This window comes from Adiantum capillus-veneris, chromosome 23, assembly GCF_014529385.1.
Source record: "Adiantum capillus-veneris isolate H3 chromosome 23, ASM1452938v2, whole genome shotgun sequence".
Taxonomy (NCBI): Eukaryota; Viridiplantae; Streptophyta; class Polypodiopsida; order Polypodiales; family Pteridaceae; genus Adiantum; species Adiantum capillus-veneris.
The window spans coordinates 101,995,962-102,017,495 of NC_140953.1; the positions used below are offsets into that span (position 1 = coordinate 101,995,962).

General features: G+C 40.7%; 2 protein-coding genes across 5 annotated transcripts; both read right to left on the reverse strand.

The window, feature by feature from the left end:
- Positions 1–14,359: 14,359 nt before the first annotated feature.
- Positions 14,360–15,987, reverse strand: LOC147428258 (uncharacterized). Of its 4 annotated transcripts, XR_015186027.1 has the most exons (4): positions 15,529–15,937; positions 15,238–15,437; positions 15,085–15,128; positions 14,360–14,767 (listed from the first exon to the last, which is right to left on the reverse strand). XR_015186027.1 is itself a non-coding variant. In XM_086497210.1 (3 exons), the coding sequence occupies exons 1-2, from the start codon at positions 15,981–15,983 to the stop codon at positions 15,132–15,134; spliced, it is 219 nt and encodes a 72-aa protein (XP_086353336.1). In that variant the 5' UTR covers positions 15,984–15,987; the 3' UTR covers positions 14,382–14,767; positions 15,085–15,131. The 4 variants fall into 4 exon arrangements, 1 of the variants encoding a protein (XP_086353336.1); XR_015186026.1 differs by having other exon boundaries at positions 15,238–15,937; XR_015186028.1 differs by lacking the exon at positions 15,238–15,437 and having other exon boundaries at positions 15,795–15,923.
- Positions 15,988–16,623: 636 nt separating this feature from the next.
- On the reverse strand, positions 16,624–19,117 carry LOC147428259 (pentatricopeptide repeat-containing protein DOT4, chloroplastic-like). The gene has a single exon (XM_086497209.1). The coding sequence runs from the start codon at positions 18,608–18,610 to the stop codon at positions 16,631–16,633; it is 1,980 nt and encodes a 659-aa protein (XP_086353335.1). The 5' UTR covers positions 18,611–19,117; the 3' UTR covers positions 16,624–16,630.
- Between the last annotated feature and the right edge of the window lie 2,417 nt (positions 19,118–21,534).

The window sequence follows — 21,534 nt, forward strand, 5'->3', positions numbered from 1 at the left end:
AGTACACCATCAAGCACTTTGGCAAAATTTCCCAAGCTGGCAAATCTCACCCCTCAATGTAGAGCTCAATTTGAGCGAGATTATCCATGGACTGCCCCTGAAAATATCAGCACCAATCCTCCTCCATTCACCAAGGTATCTGATATATATAGTCTCTCATATATTCTTAGACGCTTGCTTGCGTGTATTCCAGAGCCCACTGAAATTCTCAAGCGTGATTTTTTGTGAAATGTAAACAAACATCTTGCTAGTGGAAAATAATGGAGGCCATAATGTTGGCTATCATATTGTAACCAAATCTGGCTTGAGGCCTATTGATGATTAAACCAGTAATCAACTTTTTTAACATTAATGGTGTGCAATGTGTGGTGATATTTCAAACTACGTCTTTACTCGTATTTTTCAGTTACGTCTTTAAAGTTCTTCAAGTTGAGGTTTTAAAGTATTTCAAGTTGGATTGCTCAATTCTCTAAACCATCTCTCTTTTTCAAGTGCTAAGACTTGTCTCACTAAAATTTATTATTTTGCATTTCAGTTATGGAAGATATTACTCTCGACCAGAATGCATCGCAGCCTAATAATCCTTTGCTTAATCATGCATTGGCTCAACAAATTATAGAGAGGAAGAGATTTGGGTAGCTCAAGGAGATCTCAGCGCTTTGGTTGCAACCCAACAAGACGAACTGGAACTTCAAGGGGAGCCACTGAATTATAGGTGATGCAGAAAGCTATGCTCGAATCACTTTGTACACAACACATTATTTTGAGTCAGTGGTGGAAATGCTAAGGCTACTGCTCCCTTGAAGGTTTCAAATTTGCAACACACTATCCTCGCAAGAAATATCCTTGTAAGATTTATCCAAGTGTACAGATCGCCACCAAATAATAATCAAGTGGCAATTTACTTTGTGCAACAATGCTATTGCTACTATGTATTGCGGCTCAAAGTTGATTGGAACGATCATCCCACTAGAGGAGGTGTTGGCAAAGGATGCCCATATGAGAAGATTCATGCACGGGAAGCTAATCAAGAAGACCCTCCTCGCAAGAGAGGATATACATACTTGCCCGAAGAAACCACAGTCATTGAGCAGCTTGCAACCCAAGGCGTGGATTTGGCAAGTCAAGGAGAGACCCCATCCATGCTGCGCGCTCGTATAGCAGTGCTAGAAAGAAAGTTGGCATGGTACGAGGCAAAGTATGGCCTGTTATCGAAGAAGAGATAGGCAATGCGGGTGCAACCGATTCAGTTGCCCAATCAAAATTTCGTGTATATGATCTTTTAGGAGATGTAGCCCATGATTTAAATTGAATCTCCCTCATAATACTAAGCTCTTTTTGTATCTTAAATCTCAAGATTTGTAACTAAAACCTCTTTTTGGTATGTAAATATCTATTTATTGCAACAAATGAACACATCGGATGTTGTTGCAATTGTGTAAGTTCTGTACTCCTCCCTCTCTCTTTTTGACAATGATATGGAGCAAATGGAGAGAAAGGGAGACAATGAAAGAGGAAGAGAGAGAGAGAGAGAGAGAGAGAGAGAGAGAGAGAGAGAGAGAGAGAGAGAGAGAGAGAGAGAGAGAGAGAGAGAGAGAGATTGTGAAGCTAAACTCTGCATAACTTTTGCATTGCAAATTTAATAGAGTCTACAGTACAAACTTTATATCTTATCCATCCCCTCAATCACAGGCACCATGTCATCAATTTCTTCAACATTGGAACATTCTAGATCAATATCTTCGGGGTTCCATTCTAATTCATCATCGAAGTTGAGCTCATTTGCAATTGCTTTGTGTGTTTGAAAGCGCCCAAATCTTTCTTATGTGGCACGTGTGGCTAACTTTGTTGGCTTGTGCATAAGTCGCATGTTACAAAATACATACACCAAGTTCGCAACTCGTTTATGACTTAATTGATTTTGTTTTTTAGTATGCATGAAAGCAAACGAAGACCAATTTCTTTCACAGCTACCAGTCGAGGCGGCAATAGACGATACTCTCACAGCCACATGTTGAAGTTCCACTTTTTCTCCATTGTACTCTTTCCATGAAACTGGTGCGCTCATCGTCTTGATAGCATCTATATGCCAAGGATCCCCAAACATTCCTTCCCTGCTAGTATATGCCATCTTCTGTGTGTATGCCAACTGTCCATCCACATTGCCTAATAGTTGAGCACACACTTTCTTGAAATCACTGATCACTTCATTGTTTGAAGATTGCTTGTGCCTCTGGAACTTAGGATCTAAGACAAAACCTGCTCCATGTAATGGAGTATGTAGCTGCTCCCATCGTCTTTTGACAAACGACATCATCATGGCTTTCTCTTTTCCAGCATAAGATGCACAGTATTTTAACTTGCGAGTGGCTTCATGCATGTACCAATAAACCCGTCCAAAGATAGAGGCTTCTTTATCCACTAATCATATTAGATGAGTGAAGAATTCTGTGACAGTAATAATTTTGTCTACATTTCTCCAAAAAATAGGAGAGTTTACAAGCTGATAGCATTTGGAAGCAGCATGTTCATACTTGGGATACTTATCAAGCCAAATATCCCATCTTCTATCTGCCACTGTTTCAACAAGGGCTGCTTTAACCTGTTGCAGCGTAGACAGAACGTAATATGCTGTTGCAAAACGGGTCACAAAAAAAATCTGTAACTTTTTTGTTGGGGACTTTGTTCTGAACAAGGCATAAGAAAATGAATGCTCTCTTATAAACTTCACCAAGTGGTTTGCATCTAGAAGAGTTTGCTTAATAGAAGGAACTTTCCCAAAGTCCTTCAAGAGCAGATTCAAAGTGTGAGCAGCACATGGAACCCATGTTATCTCTGGATACTTTGTTTCAATTGCTTTTCTAGCTGCTTTGTAGTTAGATGCATTATCTGTGACAATGGCTGTCACATTTTTAGGTCCTCCTGCTCTTCTGATCAAATGCTCATACACACCAGCAAGATATCCACTAGTTTTCTCTTTCAAGGATGTATCAATCGCCTCAAGAAAGATGGAACCTCTTGGACAAATCAACATCACATTAATCAATGGTTTCTTCTGACAATTTGTCTAACCATCTAGAGCAATTGTGCATCCATACTGCACATAATCAAGAGTTGTGCGCTTTAAAATATTTTTTACTGTAGTTTTCACTTCATCTAAGTATTTTGTACGCATCTTATTGTAATCAGGTACCACAAAACCCTTCTTCACTGTGCTCATTAAAACATCTTTGAAGATAGGATTTTGAATGACATTAAAAGGAATTCCACATGCAACAAATGCTTGCATCCACTTAAGATGGAGTTCAAGCAGATTGTTTATCAAATGCATGATGCAAAGTAGGACCAGTTGGTGCAGGTTCTCCACCAGTCCATGCTTCACTTCGGCTTATGTTAGCAGAGCTTCCGGTAGGATTAGAGCTACAATCCCCAGCAAAGGTGAAGGAGTACGAGCAGAAGTGCGACGCGAGAGAGAGTGCGAGAAGAAGAGCACGACGATATGGTGAACTCGCTCTACTGTAATGTGTAGAGCATAGCGAGTTCTTATTAGGTTTTTACAAAAGAATATGTGTACATACCTGGCGGCCCGCCCACTTACCTGGGCGACCACATTGGGCTTTATACCCCAACAACCTCCCACTTAAAGTCCAATGTGGTACTTTAAGTGTGAGAGAAGCTACTATACAAGCTAACATACAAGAGATGTAGAGAAGTGATGTACTACCCAACACCTAACTGCTTGCGAAAATGCGCAAAGCTCTCTGAGGGAAGTCCTTTTGTAAGTAGATCAGCATGATTTTCTGTGGTGTGAACTTTGACAAGCTGAAGTTGCTTATCCTCAAGCATTTCCCTGATGAAATGATACTTCACATCCACATGCTTTGTCTTTGAGTGATAAACTGGATTGCGAGTCAATTGTATAGCACTTTGACTATCACAATATAACACAGGCATCTCTTCTTTGATTCCCAAATCTGTTACTAGTCGATTAAGCCAAATTGATTCATTGCATGCCTCTGATGCTGCAACATATTCAGCCTCTGTAGTAGACTGAGTAACACAATCTTGTAATCTAGAACGCCATGATACTGCTCCACCAGCCAATGTAAAGACATACCCTGACGTAGACCTTCCGTTGTCTAAGTCACCTGCATAATCTAAGTCTGTAAAACCCTTTACACTTAGCTCCTGACTCCCATAGCATATACGCATACCCTTTGTAGCTTTCAGGTATCTCAATATTCCTTTCACTGCCTCCCAATGTTTCTTGCCTGGGTTTGACATGTATCGACTTACTACTCCCACTGCAATTGCAATGTCTGGGCGAGTAGCAATCATTGCATACATCAAACTACCCACTGCAGACGCATATGGAATCTTATCCATTTCACCATGTTCTTCCTCAGACACAGGACAATCTTGTTTGCTAAGTTTCACATATGGTGGCAATGGAACACTCAATGCCTTTCCCTTCTCCATATTGAAACGTTGCAAAACCTTGTCAATGTACTCTGTTTGAGATAACCAAATCAACTTCTTTGATCTGTCTCTCTCAATGCGCATACCAAGTATATGACTTGCCTCACCCATGTCTTTCATGTCAAACGATTTTGCCATCTTTGACTTCAAAGCTGAAATTTCTTCCAAGTGCTTGCCAGCAATCAACATGTCATCCACATACAAAATAAGGATCAGCCAACTGCCATCCTTAGCCTTCTTTGTATATAGACAGTGATCGAACTCACTACGTTTGTAGCCTTGAAAAGCATAAACTTGTGGAACTTATGGTACCATGCCCTCGGTGATTGTTTTAAGCCATAAAGACTCTTTAATAACTGGCATACCAAATCTTCCTTGCCTTTCGCAACAAACCCTTCTGGCTGCTGCATGTAAATTTCCACATCTAGATCACCATGCAAGAACGCTGTCTTGACATCCATTTGGTGCAACACCAAATCTAATATGGCAACCAATGCAAGAAAGCATCTCAATGTAGTCATCTTGACCACCGGAGAAAAGACTTCATCAAGGTCAATGCCTTGTTCTTGCTTAAAGCCCTTGGCAACAAGCCTTGCTTTGTACTTTGGCTGACTATCATGAGCGGTGATCTTATACCTGTAAACCCATTTACAAGGTAGAGCCTTTTTGCCCTGTGGTAATTTAACTAGCTTCCATGTCTGGTTTTTATGCAGAGCTGTCATATCTGACTGCATGGCCAATTGCCAATTCCCGGAGTCCTTCATTTGCACTGCTTCCTTGTAACATGAAGGCTCATTGCAATCAGTCAGCATGACATAGTTCATAGATGGAACAAACTGATCAGGAGGTCGCGTGATACGTCCAGATCTACGCAAAATAGGTGGCTCAGGCTCAACCACAACCACAACCTGTGGTTCCAATCTATCCTGTCCTTGCTACTCTTGAGCCCTGACATTTTGTCTTGCATGTGCAGGTCCATCTTCTTGGAAGACAACTCTTCTAATCTCCTCAACCCTCTCTGGTTTAGAATGATATTTGGATTCATTAAAGTGAACATCATTGCTGCGGATAACCTTTCTGGATTCGGGATCCCATAGTCTGTACCCCATCTCACCAGAATTACCATAGCCTAGAAAGATGCACTTTCTACTCTTTGGCTTAAGTTTGTTCCTAAATTCCTTTGGAACGTGAGTATATGCCTCACAGCCAAAGACTCTGAGATGCTTGTATGAGGGCATTTTGGTTGACCATACCATCTCTAGCACTGAATCCTTATGCAAAACCTTGCTAGGAGATCTATTTATAAGATGAACATCTGTTGATACAGCTTCAACCCAAAACCCATTTGGCAGCTGTGCATTAGACAACATACTTCTGACCTTCTCTTTTATGGTCCTATTCATCCTCTCAACAACACCATTTTGAGGAGGATTGTAAGGAGCAGTAAGTTCACGTTTTATACCTTTTGACTCACAAAAGTCCTGAAAGGCCTTTGAAACATACTCTCCACCATTGTCAGTGCGTAAGCATTTAAGCTTCTTGCCACTCTGATTCTCCACAAGTGTCACAAACATTTTGAAAACAATAAACGCTTCATCCTTGTGCTTGAGAAAGTAAACCCATACTTTCCTCGAGTAATCATCTATAAATGTCATAAAGTAAGAAGCTCCCCCTAGAGATAGGTTAGGCATAGGTCCACACAAATCACTATGAACAAGTGCCAACTGTGTATCTCTTCTACTGCTTCTATGCTTATGTGGCTGCTGTGTTTGCTTACCATACAGACAATGTTCACAGAATTTAAAATCATTAAATGAAAAGCCAGGCAAATAACCAGAACGAGACAAGATTTCCATTCCCTTCTTGGACATATGTCCTAACCGGCTATGCCACAAAGAAACGTTCGGCTGCTCGATTACATTGATTACATTTTTAGAGACATTTGATACATAAATAATGTAAAGTCCTCCAGACTTTACTCCATGTGCTACTGTCATAGAACCCTTGGATATCTTCCACATGTTCTGTCCAAAAGTGGTGACGTAGCCAGCATCATCAAGTAAACCTGTGCTGATCAAGCTCTTTGTAATTGCGGGAACATGTCTCACATTTTTCAGCGTGAAAGAAGAGCCATTCTGAAACTTCAATTGAACATCTCCAACACCTAAGATCTCACATGTCTGCCCATTGCCTCGAACATGATCTTTAGTGGTCACATAAGAGGTAAACCACTCCTTGTTTGGAGACACATGAAGTAATGCCTCTGAGTCTATAATTTAGTCACTCAGTGCATGTCCATCAGATGCTGTGAGAAGAGCTGATTTCATTGTATTCTTCAAGAAGTAGATATCTCCGGACACTAGACTGTCATCCTCTGCAACAGTGTTTGTCACATTTATTTCTTGAATTTTCACTGAGGACTTGTTCTTCTCACCATGGTCTTCAGCTTTCTCTTTGCCTTTTCCTGCTTTCCATTCTCTGCAGTCTCTTTTCATGTGACCCTTTGTGCCACAATGGTAGCACTCTATGTCACTCTTGCCTTTAGCACTGCGAGACTTGCTACGAGATTGATTCCTCTTTCCACCTTTGTACTTTTCTTTGGTCCTTCCCCTGACAACTAAGGCTGTTCCTTTGCCTTTGTCCATTGTCTTTCTATTGGTTTCTTCAGCAAGCAAACTGCCTTCTACACCTACTATGGTCAAACCATCTGGAGGTGCAGAATTACTTAAAGCTGTGCGAAAAGTGTCCCAAATTTTCGGCAATGTGATCAACAGGAACATAGCTCTAACAGGTTCATCAAACTTGAAACCTTGGAGCTGACAACTGAATGTAGATGGTGTTGAATTCATTCAGATGATTGGACATAGGTGTCCCTTCTTTCATCTTCAAGTCAACAAGCTTCTTAAGCCATTATACCTGTGAAGCTGCACTCTGCTTCTCATAAAGATCACTCAGCTTTGTCCATGCTTCATAAGCCGACATCTCGTCTGCTACATTGAAGTAAACGCTTTCTGCCAAAGTCAGCATAATGGTAGAAAGTGCCAATTCATCCATTTCGCTCCATTCATCTTCGTCCATATCTTGTGGTTTTATCCCTTTGAGCTTTATAGGTTTTATCTGCTTCTTTTGTACCAACACGTGCCAAATCTGCTTCTTCCACAATGGGAAATTGGTTCCATCCAACTTCTTGATATTGTAAAGAGCAGTGTCCTGTGATCCAGCCATAGCTACGCTTCACAGTAGTTTACTTTCCCGGGAAAAATTCGGTAGAGTTTCCCCTGTAAACTGACCTCTAAACCAATATCAACCTGTCAAATGAACCAAGAAAGCTTCAGATTCTACGGAAATTTTGGCAGAGTCTCCTTTGTAAAATGGCTCTGGTGTACTAAAAAACAGACCAAAAAACAGCTCAAAAACACTGTCTCTCTAACACTGTAAGCTGCGGGTAAACCTGTCTTGCACCTGTACTGTCTCTCACTGTCCTGTCACTGTCCTGTAAGCATAGACTGCGACAATGCCTCAACGGCCGTAAAGCAAAGATGCAATCCCAACTGTCTAACTCACAGTCAATACATCCTAGCTGCCTATCTAAGGGTGCTCGAGGGGATCGCTCCAAGACCTGTATCACCGAAAGGATCTCAACATTCGAGAATCCCCCAGCTCAATAAAACCTCACTCGACCCTCAACAAAGGCTGCAGTAAATCTGACAATACATAGACTTCCCACAAAGTCATACATCCACAAATTTCCCACTATATGCTGTAACCGTTGCAGCGGTTGTTTGCTGCATGACTCACAACCAGCAAACCCTCAACAGACATACATCATCTCTGACAATACATCCCATGTGGAAGTACCTGCAATGTCAGGATGAAATCTGGAATATCAAGCAGCAAACACAAGCTACCTGATGAACTAGTGGATGTCGCCTACAGTCTGTGTGTAGATGCGCCCGTGTCGTATGTGACACGCCTCCAGGAACTGTGAGCCGTCCTTCGATGTGTAGATAGCCACAAATCAACACTCTGGGAGTGTCGATATCCTCAGCACCTGCAGTCGTAGGCCGAAACCCCAAATTTGCAGAGTCGGATCTGCACCCGCCGAGACCACGTAGTCGAAAATGGCTTGCGCAGAACTTTGTCGAAGCCGAACGGTGGCCGAGATGACCTCAGAATGAAATTCTGAGAACACCTATCCCTTCGAGCTTTCCCACAGGATTTGGGGCCGTGTCTTCGCCTTTCGAATTTCACTCCAATCTGAGCAAGTGACTCTGGCTACCTGCAAATGCTGCCCCGAGCCTCGATCTGAGCTCTGATACCAGTTGAAGGAGTGCGAGCGGAAGTGCGACGCGAGAGAGAGTGCGAGAAGAAGAGCACGACGATATGGTGAACTCGCTCTACTGTAATGTGTAGAGCATAGTGAGTTCTTATTAGGTTTTTACAAAAGAATATGTGTACATACCTGGCGGCCCGCCCAGTTACCTGGGCGACCACATTGGGCTTTATACCCCAACAAAAGGATGAATGACACCCTCCTTGACTTGAAATAGGGATCGAGGGAAGGTTTTGATCATTCTCGAGTGTCATCTTGATGTTCCTAGCCATAGAGGGATCCATCATTTTGGGACCTCCTTTTTTTTTGCCCTCAAGATGTACTCTCTTTGCCCTGAGCGCCCACTTGGGAAATTTTTCTTCAATACCTTTTGGGGGGTATTTGCAAGCTAAAACATTTTGAGGAATTTTGAACACATGTTCTTTTATCCTGTGAGCATTTCCGCTAAAATTATGGCCGCAGGTCTTACACTTCAACTTTGATGTAGTCTTTCCACTGGCCAATTCATGTACATAGTTCCACTCATATCCTTTCACCATCTTCTTAAGATCTGCAAACTCAAACATAACTAATCACTAAATACACATCTAAATCCAAACTCTAATACCATTTACATTACTTTATTTGTCAACATTTTCAACCTCTTCAATAAATTAATACCAAAAATAGATTTTTTTTCAAGTGCGAGCTCTCACTTTACACCTGAATCATGATAAATAAATTGCTTAATCTATCTCAATAACTTCTAAGTGTGAGTAAACTCTACACATAGCAAGATATTTTTTAAAAACTACCTAAATTACCTCCAAGTGTGAGTGTAACTCTACACATGGTAAGCAATCAAAATCCACTACTTCTATAATTTTCTTCTAGGTGTGAGAATACCTCTACACAAAAAGAGAGATTATTATTTAATCTACCTAGATTATCTGTAGTGTGAGTACTACTCTACACATGACAGACAATCATTAAATAAATCTAACCCAAGTTACCTTCAGATGTGAACATAGTTCAACACACAACACGTAACTCCTAACTTTAACTATCTAACTTAAGTTACTTCTAAGTGTGAACATAGTTCAACACAAAGCAAATAACTACTAACTTTAACTCTATTGAATCACTTTCAAGTGTGAGTTTCCTCTACACAATGCAAGTAATCATTAACTACGTTACTTAATTTACCTCTCAGTGTAAGATATACTTCACACAAAGCATATAAATACTAAACTCAAAACTCCAAAATCTAAAAAAAACTCAAACCTCCAAAGCACCAAACTCCAAAGCTCTAAATTTCTATTAAAAATTCTATAACTAATTTAAACCATTTTTTTTTTCTTGTTGTTGACGCTCACCTATAGATGGGTGAAGGGGAAGAGAGAAAGCTCAATGGATTGAGGAAAACAGTTCGTTTTCACGGTATATAATGAACTTTATTTCGATCGAACTAATATTTTGATCGAACTACATTTCTATCGAAGTAATATTTCGATTGAAATTCCAAGAAATTATACAATACGTACGCCGTATAACGTACAATGCAACTTAGAGGCAAACTACTCATAGCTAGGGCTATCACAATGTAGAGGGAAGTTAGTCGGGGTTACTTGAGGTTGGGCATGTGTGATGTTAATGAAATTTGTGAGTTGAGATCAGTCATATTATCTTGAGAGACCTATTCTCTTCATCCTCTTTTCTTTGTGGTGGTTTGAAGTGTTGTAGAGGCCAGTCCCCCAATCATTCACAATGTTCTAGATTTGTTTCATACTTCTAGATCTATTTCCATACTTTTAGGTCAAGTCTTTTTTTAAGATCATCTTTAATAGCAAGCCAATGACATGGTTCCAAGTGGATTAGATCCCACTTGAAGGGCAACATGGTCCAAGTGGCCTATGTATGTATAGTCGTTGATTGTATGTGCAAAAGAATGAAGTGGGAATTGTGATATGCATTTATGTGGATGACATAATTGTTTGAGGTGATAATGTGGCTAAAGTAGAGGGTGTACAGGCTCTACTTATGTAGGAGTTTGCGATGAAAGAATTGGGAGCCTTGTGGTATTTCTTAGGCATTGAAATTGTTTTCTTAGAGAGGGTGTATGTATGTCACAAAGACAATATTCTTTGGACATGCTAAAAAAGTATGGTATGGGTGATTCTAAGCCAATTGTGACGCCCTTAGATCAAAAGTTGAAGTTGGGAAATGATCCAGGCCAAGTGCTCGAGAATGTTACCATGTACAAGGACATGGTTGATAGCTCGATCTACTTGACTATCTCACGTCCAGACTTGAGCTACACACGTTGGCTTTGTAAAAAACTCTACAAGACTTAATAAGTTTAAAATTGTAAACTTTAAATTTAACTTGCTTACCGACTTGCTTGAATCACTACCCATGGCATCAGAATTCTATTACCCCATGCTGTGATTTTCCTATATGCAGGATGCCTTACATGTGTAGAATCCAGGATGGAGATTTTTAAAAGTGTCTTCCAAACATTTGTTTCAAGAGCAAAGCTTAGGGGATGGACAATCTTTTTCAAAGATTGTGTAAGACACAATATCATGGGATTCTTTTCACCTACATGCAAGGTGTTTGTTGCAAATTCTTCAACGTATTGGGAGGAATATTGGTGCATCCAACAAGATTCCATGTACTCATTTTCAAGTTATAGTTTCAATTTCAATTTGGTGATTTGAATTGGAACTTGTGCAATGAATACTACCCAAGGAGTATATAAGAGCTTATCAAGCCTGGTTTGATTATCGTTACAACAAGATTGTTATTAGACTTAACAATTTCCATTCATCTGCATAGATTTGGAAGCATGATAAACATTAATCTTAAGAAAGGTTGTTACTTTCAAAATTGCACATGCATATGTGGTATTCTTGAACCTTGCAAAATTTGTTTATTACATGTCATGATGCATTGCTCATTTGAAGTTTGCAAAACATTTTAGGCAAGCATGGCTTGCGTTGAGTCACATCAAGGTTATAAGTACATTGGGATGTTGCTAATTTGTTGTTTTGTGCATAAATTCATATGCAATTGTTGAAGTATCTCTACATAAGCTGATAGGTTTGATATGTTTTTCTAACCTATTTCAAGCACGGCTTGAATTTGAAATAGCAAGGTTATGACTTCCTTATCAAGCATATTGTCCAGATGGAGGAAGAGTCACACATAGCATTCTACTCTGAGGGTGATCTCATGTCCTGTCCAAAAAGTATATACGATGTACTAAAGGACACGAGTCACCTTTGAGAGATTAGAGACACGGTAAGCTGAATTGATTTTGACAAGTTAGAGGACCGTTCTGGAAATTAGCTGCCAAGAATGACCTTCTCAAGCAAAAAGTAGATGGCCTGAAGTCGGTCGTCCACTCCCGGGTCATACGGGAGAGTTATTCCCAGTAACGAGCCAGTTGTGGAGGACATTGGTTCAGTTTCCACCACAGATAGTGGGGAAGTGTGAGCAAGATAATTTTTTGGATGGAATTCAAGGGAAGAACCGATTGTCTAAAATAGATTTTCAAAGGGCAAAGTGCTAAAATCTCTACTTCAATTGCTTGAGACCACACCAGTGAAAGCATTGTCCATGGGAAAGGCATAATAGTGGTCAAGCATGAGCTCAACTTTTTTTGGTGCAGTGGCACATTGGGTTTAGAATATCCATTTTGATACATTTCATGTTTTGTTTTGGTCAATCGTGAATGTGTCTACTTTTTCCTTTGTATAGAAAATTGTACATTCTGGGGCATTCTAACAAACAACAACCATAACACAGTAAATGGAACCTAAATCAAAGAAATTTAATTATCAAGCAAAGTGCCATGATTAAGTCAACCTCACGACCACACACAAGGTAGGTGGGTCAAGATGTGACTTATGTTTTTGCTACATCTCTATAAGAGAGAATCATATATGCTTTTGCAAGCAATCATGAGAAGCAAGGCTTCTACGCCATGCCAAGGCATTACCCATTGACTTGGGATCAAGGGCAATGGCAAACCGGTTTAGGACATTGGCAATAAGAGGTTTACGTATGATAGTGTCAAATTGTGACGTATCCATGCCAGTATAGATTGTGCAAGGCACTCATGGTATTGACTCAAGTTGTTGATGCCATCACTTATCACTTTATTTTTTCGAGTTGCATGCATGGCATGCCAATAAGCTCGAATTAAGTCCACTCAATCACTGTTTACGCTTCCACTATACTGCCAACTACTTTGTCAAGGACGAGGTAAGATATTGTTTGTTTCTAATGTTTTTTCTTGATGCATCTGTTGTTGAAGTTGTTGCAAGAGTTACCCATAGTTGTAACCTTCTACTCAATAACAATTGAGGCTGGTATATTTGCTTGTGTTCTTTGCATATGGCTGCAACAACAGGCACTCTATATCATTGGTTAAATGCATAAGGTGCATGCACTTTAGATAATAATTTCCATCTATAGCAAGCATGCATGGCCTCGCTATCAACCACCTAATTCATGGGATATCATGAATCCAGTAAGAGAGCCTAAGGCAGGTAATCTCTTACTTTAAAAACCAAAGAATATCTAGTATGACTACCTTCTTTTCAGTTTGGGGAATTTTTATCTTCTTTCAATGAGGAGCTATGATTGTTTCAAGATCCAATTGTGAATAAGATTCTAACTTGAGAGGATCTCATGCTTAGTCTATAGCATTGATTGTGACTATAAAAGTGGTATTTACAGGGTATGACCTAGCTAATGACAAATCACTCCATGAGTGTTGATAGCCACTGATTGGCCTCTTCACACTCGTACTTTTAAGGAAAGAAGTTATCAATTGTCAATGGGTAGGGCTAAGTTCAACTTAGCAAGCTGCTTATTACAATCACTATTGGTAGCATGGTGGATTATGCTGGCCTTGGCTACCTTCTTTGCAAAATCTAAACAAGGGGTTTGGATTGCCAAGGCAACACCTAAGGTTATCAATTGGATATTTATTTATCTTCCCTAATCTCTACTTTTAAGGTTTAATAAGTCAAAAGAATTTTGGTAATGTATTGTTGAGGGTTTGAAAATTGCACTTGACCTCCGAGTAAGTATAAGATATTTTCCACGTCATAGTGAGTACTATATAATTTGGTTTAGTTTCATTTGTGAATATGTTTTGGTTGAACTCTACAAGTGAGATACATATGCTGGAATGCTTTCATCCGCTTCGATCTTGAGAGAGAAGTGTAGCAATCTGTCACTTTCTCTCTTAATTTTTTATTATGATATAATCAAGGGTTCACTCCTTTCCTAGCCGTCAAGAGTCCACGAGAAGGGGGCAAAAAACGATTCCGCTTGCTGACTTGTCAAGCCTACATTGGCAATGGGAGAGGAGGCTAATTATTTCATTCCGGATGCCAATACATACTAGTTGACAAGGAGGTGTCTCTCTTGTTGCTTCAAAGGCGATACTTAATCAACGTACACTCTTTCAAGATGAAATTTCCACGTACCCTTATTGGACAAGTTAATTTAAAATTGAAGATGGGTTGAGGTCAAAAGGGAACAAAACCAACGTTGAGCTATTTTAAAACTCTTCTTTCGACAGAACAAAAAAATATATAAGAATTTTTCAAGGATGGTTGCTTTAGACAAGGTAGGAGTATTTGATGGTGGTGGGAACAGCATCATTAAATATGGCAATTGCACTTGCACTGGCGTATTGACAGTTATTATAGGCATCAATATTTATATTTATTATGTTAATCAGGGACCATTTAACGACTGATGTGGGTCTGATTGTACTTGATTTCAAACCAGGTGGCTGAATGCGGGCATGCCCTCTTGCCGAAGCTCCATGTTGCAGATCAAGGTTATGGACTGCATTCATGCCTGGAAAAGATTGTCAGCATGTGAGTCTTTTCACCTTGGAGGTTGAACCTTGCTTAGAGATACCTTCCGTCGGAAGATGCAACACTTTCGTACCTTTTCAAGTCAATAATCCAGCTTGTCAGCCAATAATCAAGAGCTTTTGAACAAATTCCTACAATAATTCTCAAATTGTGACTTACCACATCACGAGCTTCTGTGAGGGACGCACCACATACCTAGCTAGGTGCGGTTGGGGGCAACGGATCGCTGGCCTAGTGGACGGGCAGTGGTCCTTGCCCCCAACCACACCTAGCTAGGTATGCGATACTTCCCGGGTCGAAGTTCGTGATGTTAAACAAGACATGCAAACAATGAGAAAGAGATGCATCGAGAAAATGTCAAAATCTTCTTGTGTATATAGTAGGACGCACATTGATTGCAACTTGATACATCACGACGATCATAAGTATCCGGCCTGTTAAGATGAACAGAAGTTGGCAAATGTTATCTGCAATGAACAGTGCAAGTTGTATTCTTAAACCAACAGAAAATCTCAATAATCCGAAAATTATATTCATCCTTACTGCAATCTAGATCAACTGTCAAGATAGATGGTTGTGCTCTCAATCTATTAGTGATAATATGAATAACGAAAGCAATAGGATGCTTTGGTCCCTATGAGAGACATTTGAGATACATGGTATATCAACAGTTACAATTGGTGGTAGAGCCATGCTTTTTCCTCACTCGACTTCAAGTTTGAGTCTCTGTTCAAGCTCTAAAGCTGCAAAACCGTAGCCTTAGAGCTTGAAAAAGGTAAATTGACATATATTGTCCTTGTTTATAAACTTGTTTTGTTGACAGAGACACCTCACCTTTTTGGCCTGTACTCTAAACGTTGTGCCGGGAAAGAACTCAATAGTTGCTCTTCTTCTCTACAGTCATGTAAAGACAGTAGAAAGGCACAAAAAAATTGCTCTCCAAAGAATTCAACCGATTAAATGAATTAACAAAAAAACTGAAAATCTTCGTTTAACACTAAAAATCTTCATTTTGTGTCTGTGTATTAATTTCGCAGTAATTACACATCCACAGAAGCTATGGTACATAACATATGCAGATGAGAAGTTGAGACACTTACCTTGATGAGGTTGCAGCTCGAGTGTCTAGGGATACCTGCACGCTTTTGTGTCGAAAGCTTTGACAAAGCTACTGCTGTTGGCATGAGGGGAACCAGAATCTGAGCATTCATGAGATAATGGGTGGTTAGCAAAGCGCAATGCAACGACCACAGGGGGGCGAGAAATATGTTGAGCTTCCATAATGGCATCTGATCGTCCCTTGCGGGCCTTCCGATCTTGCATATGCTCAATCTCAAGATAAGAGAGAGTTGGTAAGATTAACTCTGTAGCAGAAACTTGACTGTTTATTGGTCCATGTGGAGCCTGTATCTTCACAAGACAATGGCTTTCATCTCAAGCTATCTTCTTTGACCAGATAAGAGTCCTGCATAGCTGATTCCACCGCTGTTGTAATTGACAAAGGGAGTTTCAAGCAAAGGGCGATATTAAAGCCAAAATCGAATGGGGGAAAGAAGCAAAGAGCCAGCCATAATCCCATCTTTTGATTACTATAGGTCTAGTTGGATCTGAGAGGCCCGAGCAAGTAAAGGACAGAAAGAAAAAGAAAGCCACTGCCTGTTCTAATAGAAATAAATAGAAAATAATCGCCAGGTTTGATATCATTGGTAAAAGTTTAAATGAGCAGATTGCCATTTTTGATGGTGCATTTCTTTGAAGGCTCATCACAATCAAACAATGACAAATTTCTTGTCAATTTAAATTCTCCCAGATCATCAGCAAAGTAGCCACCGACCCACAAAGTCTTGTGCACAAAATGGACAACTTGGAACACTTCAGTGCGTTCTCACAAGCATATCCTACATAGCCCGGGCCAAACCACATTGCCACGGCTGTCTTAGGTCTTCAACTGTGGTAACATTGCAGAGTCTTCCTCTAAGTCGTCACCAACTGTGGTACAGATGTTTGAGAGTAGTACATAAGGTGCCGCCGTGGCAGAATCTACTTCAAGAGAATGTAGAGCCAAATGTGTCGCATGACTACCGTTGTTGTGCAGTTTGCAAGAACCAAGGAAGGCCATCCATGTATTTGCACCAGGGTGAAAAGGCATGTTATCAATTACGGCCTGCAGTTGCATCAGAAGTCCCGCACGGCCTAGAAGATCAACCAAACAATCAAAATGCTCCGGTCTAGCGGTCACAAAGCACTCTTTTTGCATCGCAAACATGATTTCCCAGGCCTCTTCCACCATGCCTGCATGGCTACACGAAGAAAGCACACTAATAAAGGTAATCTCATTTGGAACCTCTCCATTCTCCATCATTTGCTGAGACAAAAGGAACGTTTCTCGTCCCCATCCCTGTTGCCCATAGGCTGTTATGATAGCGGTCCAAGATGATAAATTTATTTTTGGCAATTTCCAAAACAACCTTACAGCATCTGCAAGGGACCCACATTTCCCATATAAATTGACAAGGGAGTTCCCGACGACAAGCTCCGACTCATACTGAAACTCCATCAGGCAGGAATGCAGTAGTCTTCCCTCATCTAGGGAAGCTTCATTTGCACAAGCATCCAAAATGCTAATAAATGTTATTTTGTTAGGTACCAGGTCAGCCATGCCCATTTCTCGCAGCAATTGTAAAGCCTTCTTCCCATGCCCATGCTGAGCATACATAGCTATCATAGCATTCCAACAAACCACATCCTTCAAATGGAGCTTCTCAAAAATCCTTTGAGCCCCTTCCACACTGCCACATTTGCTATACATATTGAGAAGGGCGGTTCCAACAATTCCATCTGAATCAAACCCACTATCACATATGAAACAATGTAGCCATAAGCCATCTGGAAGACTTGCCTCATTGATGCATGAGGTAAGACTGGTGGCGAACGTGATTTTGTCAGGTATGAAGCCTTCACATGACATTTTTCGTAGCATTCGGATTACATCTTTACTCAGCCCACGCTCTGCATATGCAGTAATCAGGGCGGTCCAAGAAATGACATTCTGTACAGGCATTCTATGAAAAGTGGTGTGTGCATCCTTGATGCTCCCACACTTCCCATACATAGTCACAAGGGCATTCGAAATAACATCATCTACACCATACTCGCAGCTTATAGCAAGAGTGTGAATCCTCTTAACTCTTGAAAGTGCGGGATGTGCTGCACACACATTGAGACAACAAACAAAAGTACCCTTACTTGGTAAAAAGCCTTCCACCTGCATTTGCTGAAATAGATTGAGCGGATCTTGTTCAAATCCATACTCTGAAATCATTGAGATAATGGCATTCCAAGAGATGGTATCCTTATCACAACTTTTGTGAAACACTTGTAGAGCATCATCAATACTACCACACTTGCTATACATACAAAGAAGTGCGGTGGCGACAGCTCCGTCTCGTTCAAAGCCGCTACTTAGAATAAATGTATGCACGAGCTTGCCTTCAAACAAGGCTCCTTTGCTCCCACACCCAGATAAAAGGTAAATAAAAGTGTGAGCATTTGGTGCCACGTTGTTCTTCTGCATCTGCTGAAAAACAGCCAGTGCATCTTTGCGTCGACCACTTTGGGCATATGCACCAATCATGAAAGTCCAGCTGAAAACATCTTTATGTTGCAAAACAGAAAACATCTGGTAGGCATCATTTATTGCTTGACATTTTCCATACATTTGCACTATGAGGTTCGCAAAAAACGGATGTTTTTCCTGGCCATTTTCAATTATGTGGACATGCAAATACCTGCCAAGAGACAAATCCTTTGCTTCCCCACACTGTCTCAGAAGGGACTCGTAATTGCCACAGTCTGCCAGCATGACATTTTGTCTGAGGGACTCTGACAAGCAATAGACAACTCTGCTGCTTCTCATAGTTTTACTGGCTGCCTCCTGATTGTCTCATGGTCATATCAAAATGCACAGCATATGTGCATTTTGTCTACAAACAAGCCCATACGAATGTCCACATGGTTGAATCAAAGTATTGAAAATATTGAGGAAGGATGCAATGACTCCATTGCAAAGGGCCACATCAAAGGGATCCATGGCAGCTCCAGTGGTAGAGTTTGCGCAATTTCAAGGCCCTCCAAAATTGGTTGATCGCAGTGGGTGACCTCGAAATCGAGCATGTTGATGGGGAACCTATGCAGGACCCTCGAAATGAAGGACCTGTGGCGGCACTCCTGTTGTATGCCATGAACGGATTCCTCAACACTATTTCTCCCAAAAACATCGAATGGTCTTTAGGTGCAGGATTCGACATCAAGCAAGCCAGACAAGCGGGAGCGGCGCTCTCTCTGTCTCTCTCTCTCTCTCTCTCTCTCTCACACACACACACATGAACGAGCCACCTTTTTTTTTTCTCAAACTACAGGGTAACAAGTTCGAGATCGATTCTTGACTATCACAAATTAACATTAAAGCTCCATCCTTGTCCCGTCAAGTTATAGATAGGTAGAGGGATTGCTTCTCATGGAGGCAATGTTGAGATGCAAGTCCCTAAAGCATTTTGAAGCTTCAACAAATATGCTCGGTAGACTATCCTTAGATGGATCTTTAACACAGGAATAAGGTCTTGCATCCAAATTAATCCCTCCAATTCTCTCATTGTATCTATGTGTGCCAGCATTTTGATCCCCATAAGTTTCACATACCATGTTTTTGTATCCAAAGAGTGAGCACCATCTATAGTGGAAAGAGAAAATTTTGAAATAAGCTCTCTCCCTCCCATCGAAAACATTTTTTAATTTTCTCCAATGTTGAAACATGACCCATTGGAATGAAATCTTGTATAGTGGCATCCAACCATTCATGTGTTGCTCCAATAAGTAGCTTCCTTGCCCACCTTGTACTCATCACCTCCCCCACATGCAAGTAAAGGTTACTTCATTTGAAGAAAGGCTCTCATTGTTCATGTGTAACTCACTTGGGAATACCAAAATTCAATTCTCTTACCTACCATGTGGCTAGGGAACAAACCCATATGCAATACCAATTTGAAAAGTCTCACATTATATACATAGAGTTGTCCCTCCAACTTGACATAATTTGTCTTCTTTACATCAAAAGGAAGGACAATGAATAAGCTGCTATTATTGCCTATTATTGCCTCTATTGTGACGGACAAGATCCTTGGTGCATCTTCATCATAGCACAAGCCTTGGTTTCCCTCCAGAAATGACATCTAGGCTCTTCCTGATTGCTTGGACTTTTAGAAAGTTTCAATGCATGCGAGCACCATGCGCGCTATCTTTATGAGCATAATACAAGCCAAGATTGGTATTCTCTTGAACATATATGTAGCCTTTGTGAGTGTCTTGATCATGTAGGTTTGTGAGAGTTTTCCATCCTTTGGTGGTAAGAGTCTTGGATAATTTAGTCAAGTTAGATGTTTTCTTTGTATGACTTGATGTGGCTGCTCCACCTTGCTACTGTTGGCATTAGGCATTGTGTTGGATCTTTTCTAATATGTTTTGGTTCATTCGTGTGGGGTATCAAGTACCTGGGATGATTTGCCAACTAGATTTGTCTCCATCGTGGGTGTGTCAAGGTCAAGTCAATCTCATGTTCCTTCAGTAGCCTCTCCTTGATGGATAGCAACTCAAATTTTATGAGAGGATAAGGCAAGGACTATTGGTGCCAATCCACTTCTATTTTTTTGGGAGTAATCTGAGTGACATTGAGGGAGAGTAGCACCCTCTCTTCCCATTGCATGGCTTTTTTCTAGATTTGCTCTAATTCTTCAAGAATCTTGGCCTTGAGCTCAGTCTCGGCTAAAATATGTACCCTCTGATACCAATGTAGCATTTAATGGCCTAGTAACTTGTGTGTAGCGGAAAATAGCATGAACATAGTGAGCATTTCATTAGAATAGATTCCTAATGAGATTAACAAGAGTGCTGGGGTGGAGAGAGCAACAAAAAGCATAACACCTAGTTAGATAGCATGAACAATACTTCAAAAGAGAGAGAAATTAAGCAATTGACAACAGTTGAGGACCGGATTTGCATGGAGCCGGTCCCCCCTCCAAAAGGCTTTGTATTATGGTTTCTCCCGTCAAGAGAGACATTTTACAATACAATTTCTTGTGTTCCTTCAATACTAGCTAGTGCAATGAAGATGGAAACTTCATGCACTATGCAAAACACTTATCAAACACAACATCAATTCCCTCACGGTCTCAGACCAAAGACCTCACACACCTTCGAAGATGGTGAGAGCTAGCGGGGTATGAGAGTAGATTGAGAGGAAGGAGTATTCCTACGAGAAAGATGTACATCTCCTCACATAATCACTCATATTAGCATAGCTTAGCTTAGTAGTTAGCACGGTAGAGGAGATGAGCATGCATTGAAGCTTGGCTCTTGTTGGATTTGCATCACAAAGCCAAGAGTTGTTGGTGTAGGCCTTCCTTCTCACAAGCTTGGAGTAGGTGATAAGCTTTCCATTAAAGCTTGAGAAGGAGAGAGAGTCTTCTTTACTACACACATGAGATTGTGTGAGTGTGTGTGTGTGTGTGTGTGTGTGTGTGTGATAATGCCTTGCAAAAATCAGCCCCCTCTCTCTCTTGGTCGACCCCTCTTGCTATTTGCTGTTGCTAGCACCCTATTGGACCTCCCCAGGCTTAGCCAATGGTAATTAAGTAGCATAAGTGATAGCCTTGTGACATGTGTCCCCCTTTCCCCTTTTGTGAGAGCTTTAGGTAATTATTTAATTCAACTAAACTCTCATTGGACCTCTTTGCCTCCTGGCCAATAGGAATCAGGCAAGCCATTGGGCTGCTGAATGCTCATAGG

Excerpts from the sequence above, each read along its gene's own strand:
- LOC147428258 (XM_086497210.1), bottom strand. The coding sequence starts at position 15,983 with ATGCCATTATGGAAGCTCAACATATTTCTCGCCCCCCTGTGGTCGTTG. Across the intron at positions 15,162-15,794 it reads CGAGCTGCAACCTCATCAAG|ATAACATTTGCCAACTTCTG; the intron begins GTAAGTGTCTCA and ends TGTTCATTGCAG.
- LOC147428259 (XM_086497209.1), bottom strand. The coding sequence starts at position 18,610 with ATGAGAAGCAGCAGAGTTGTCTATTGCTTGTCAGAGTCCCTCAGACAA.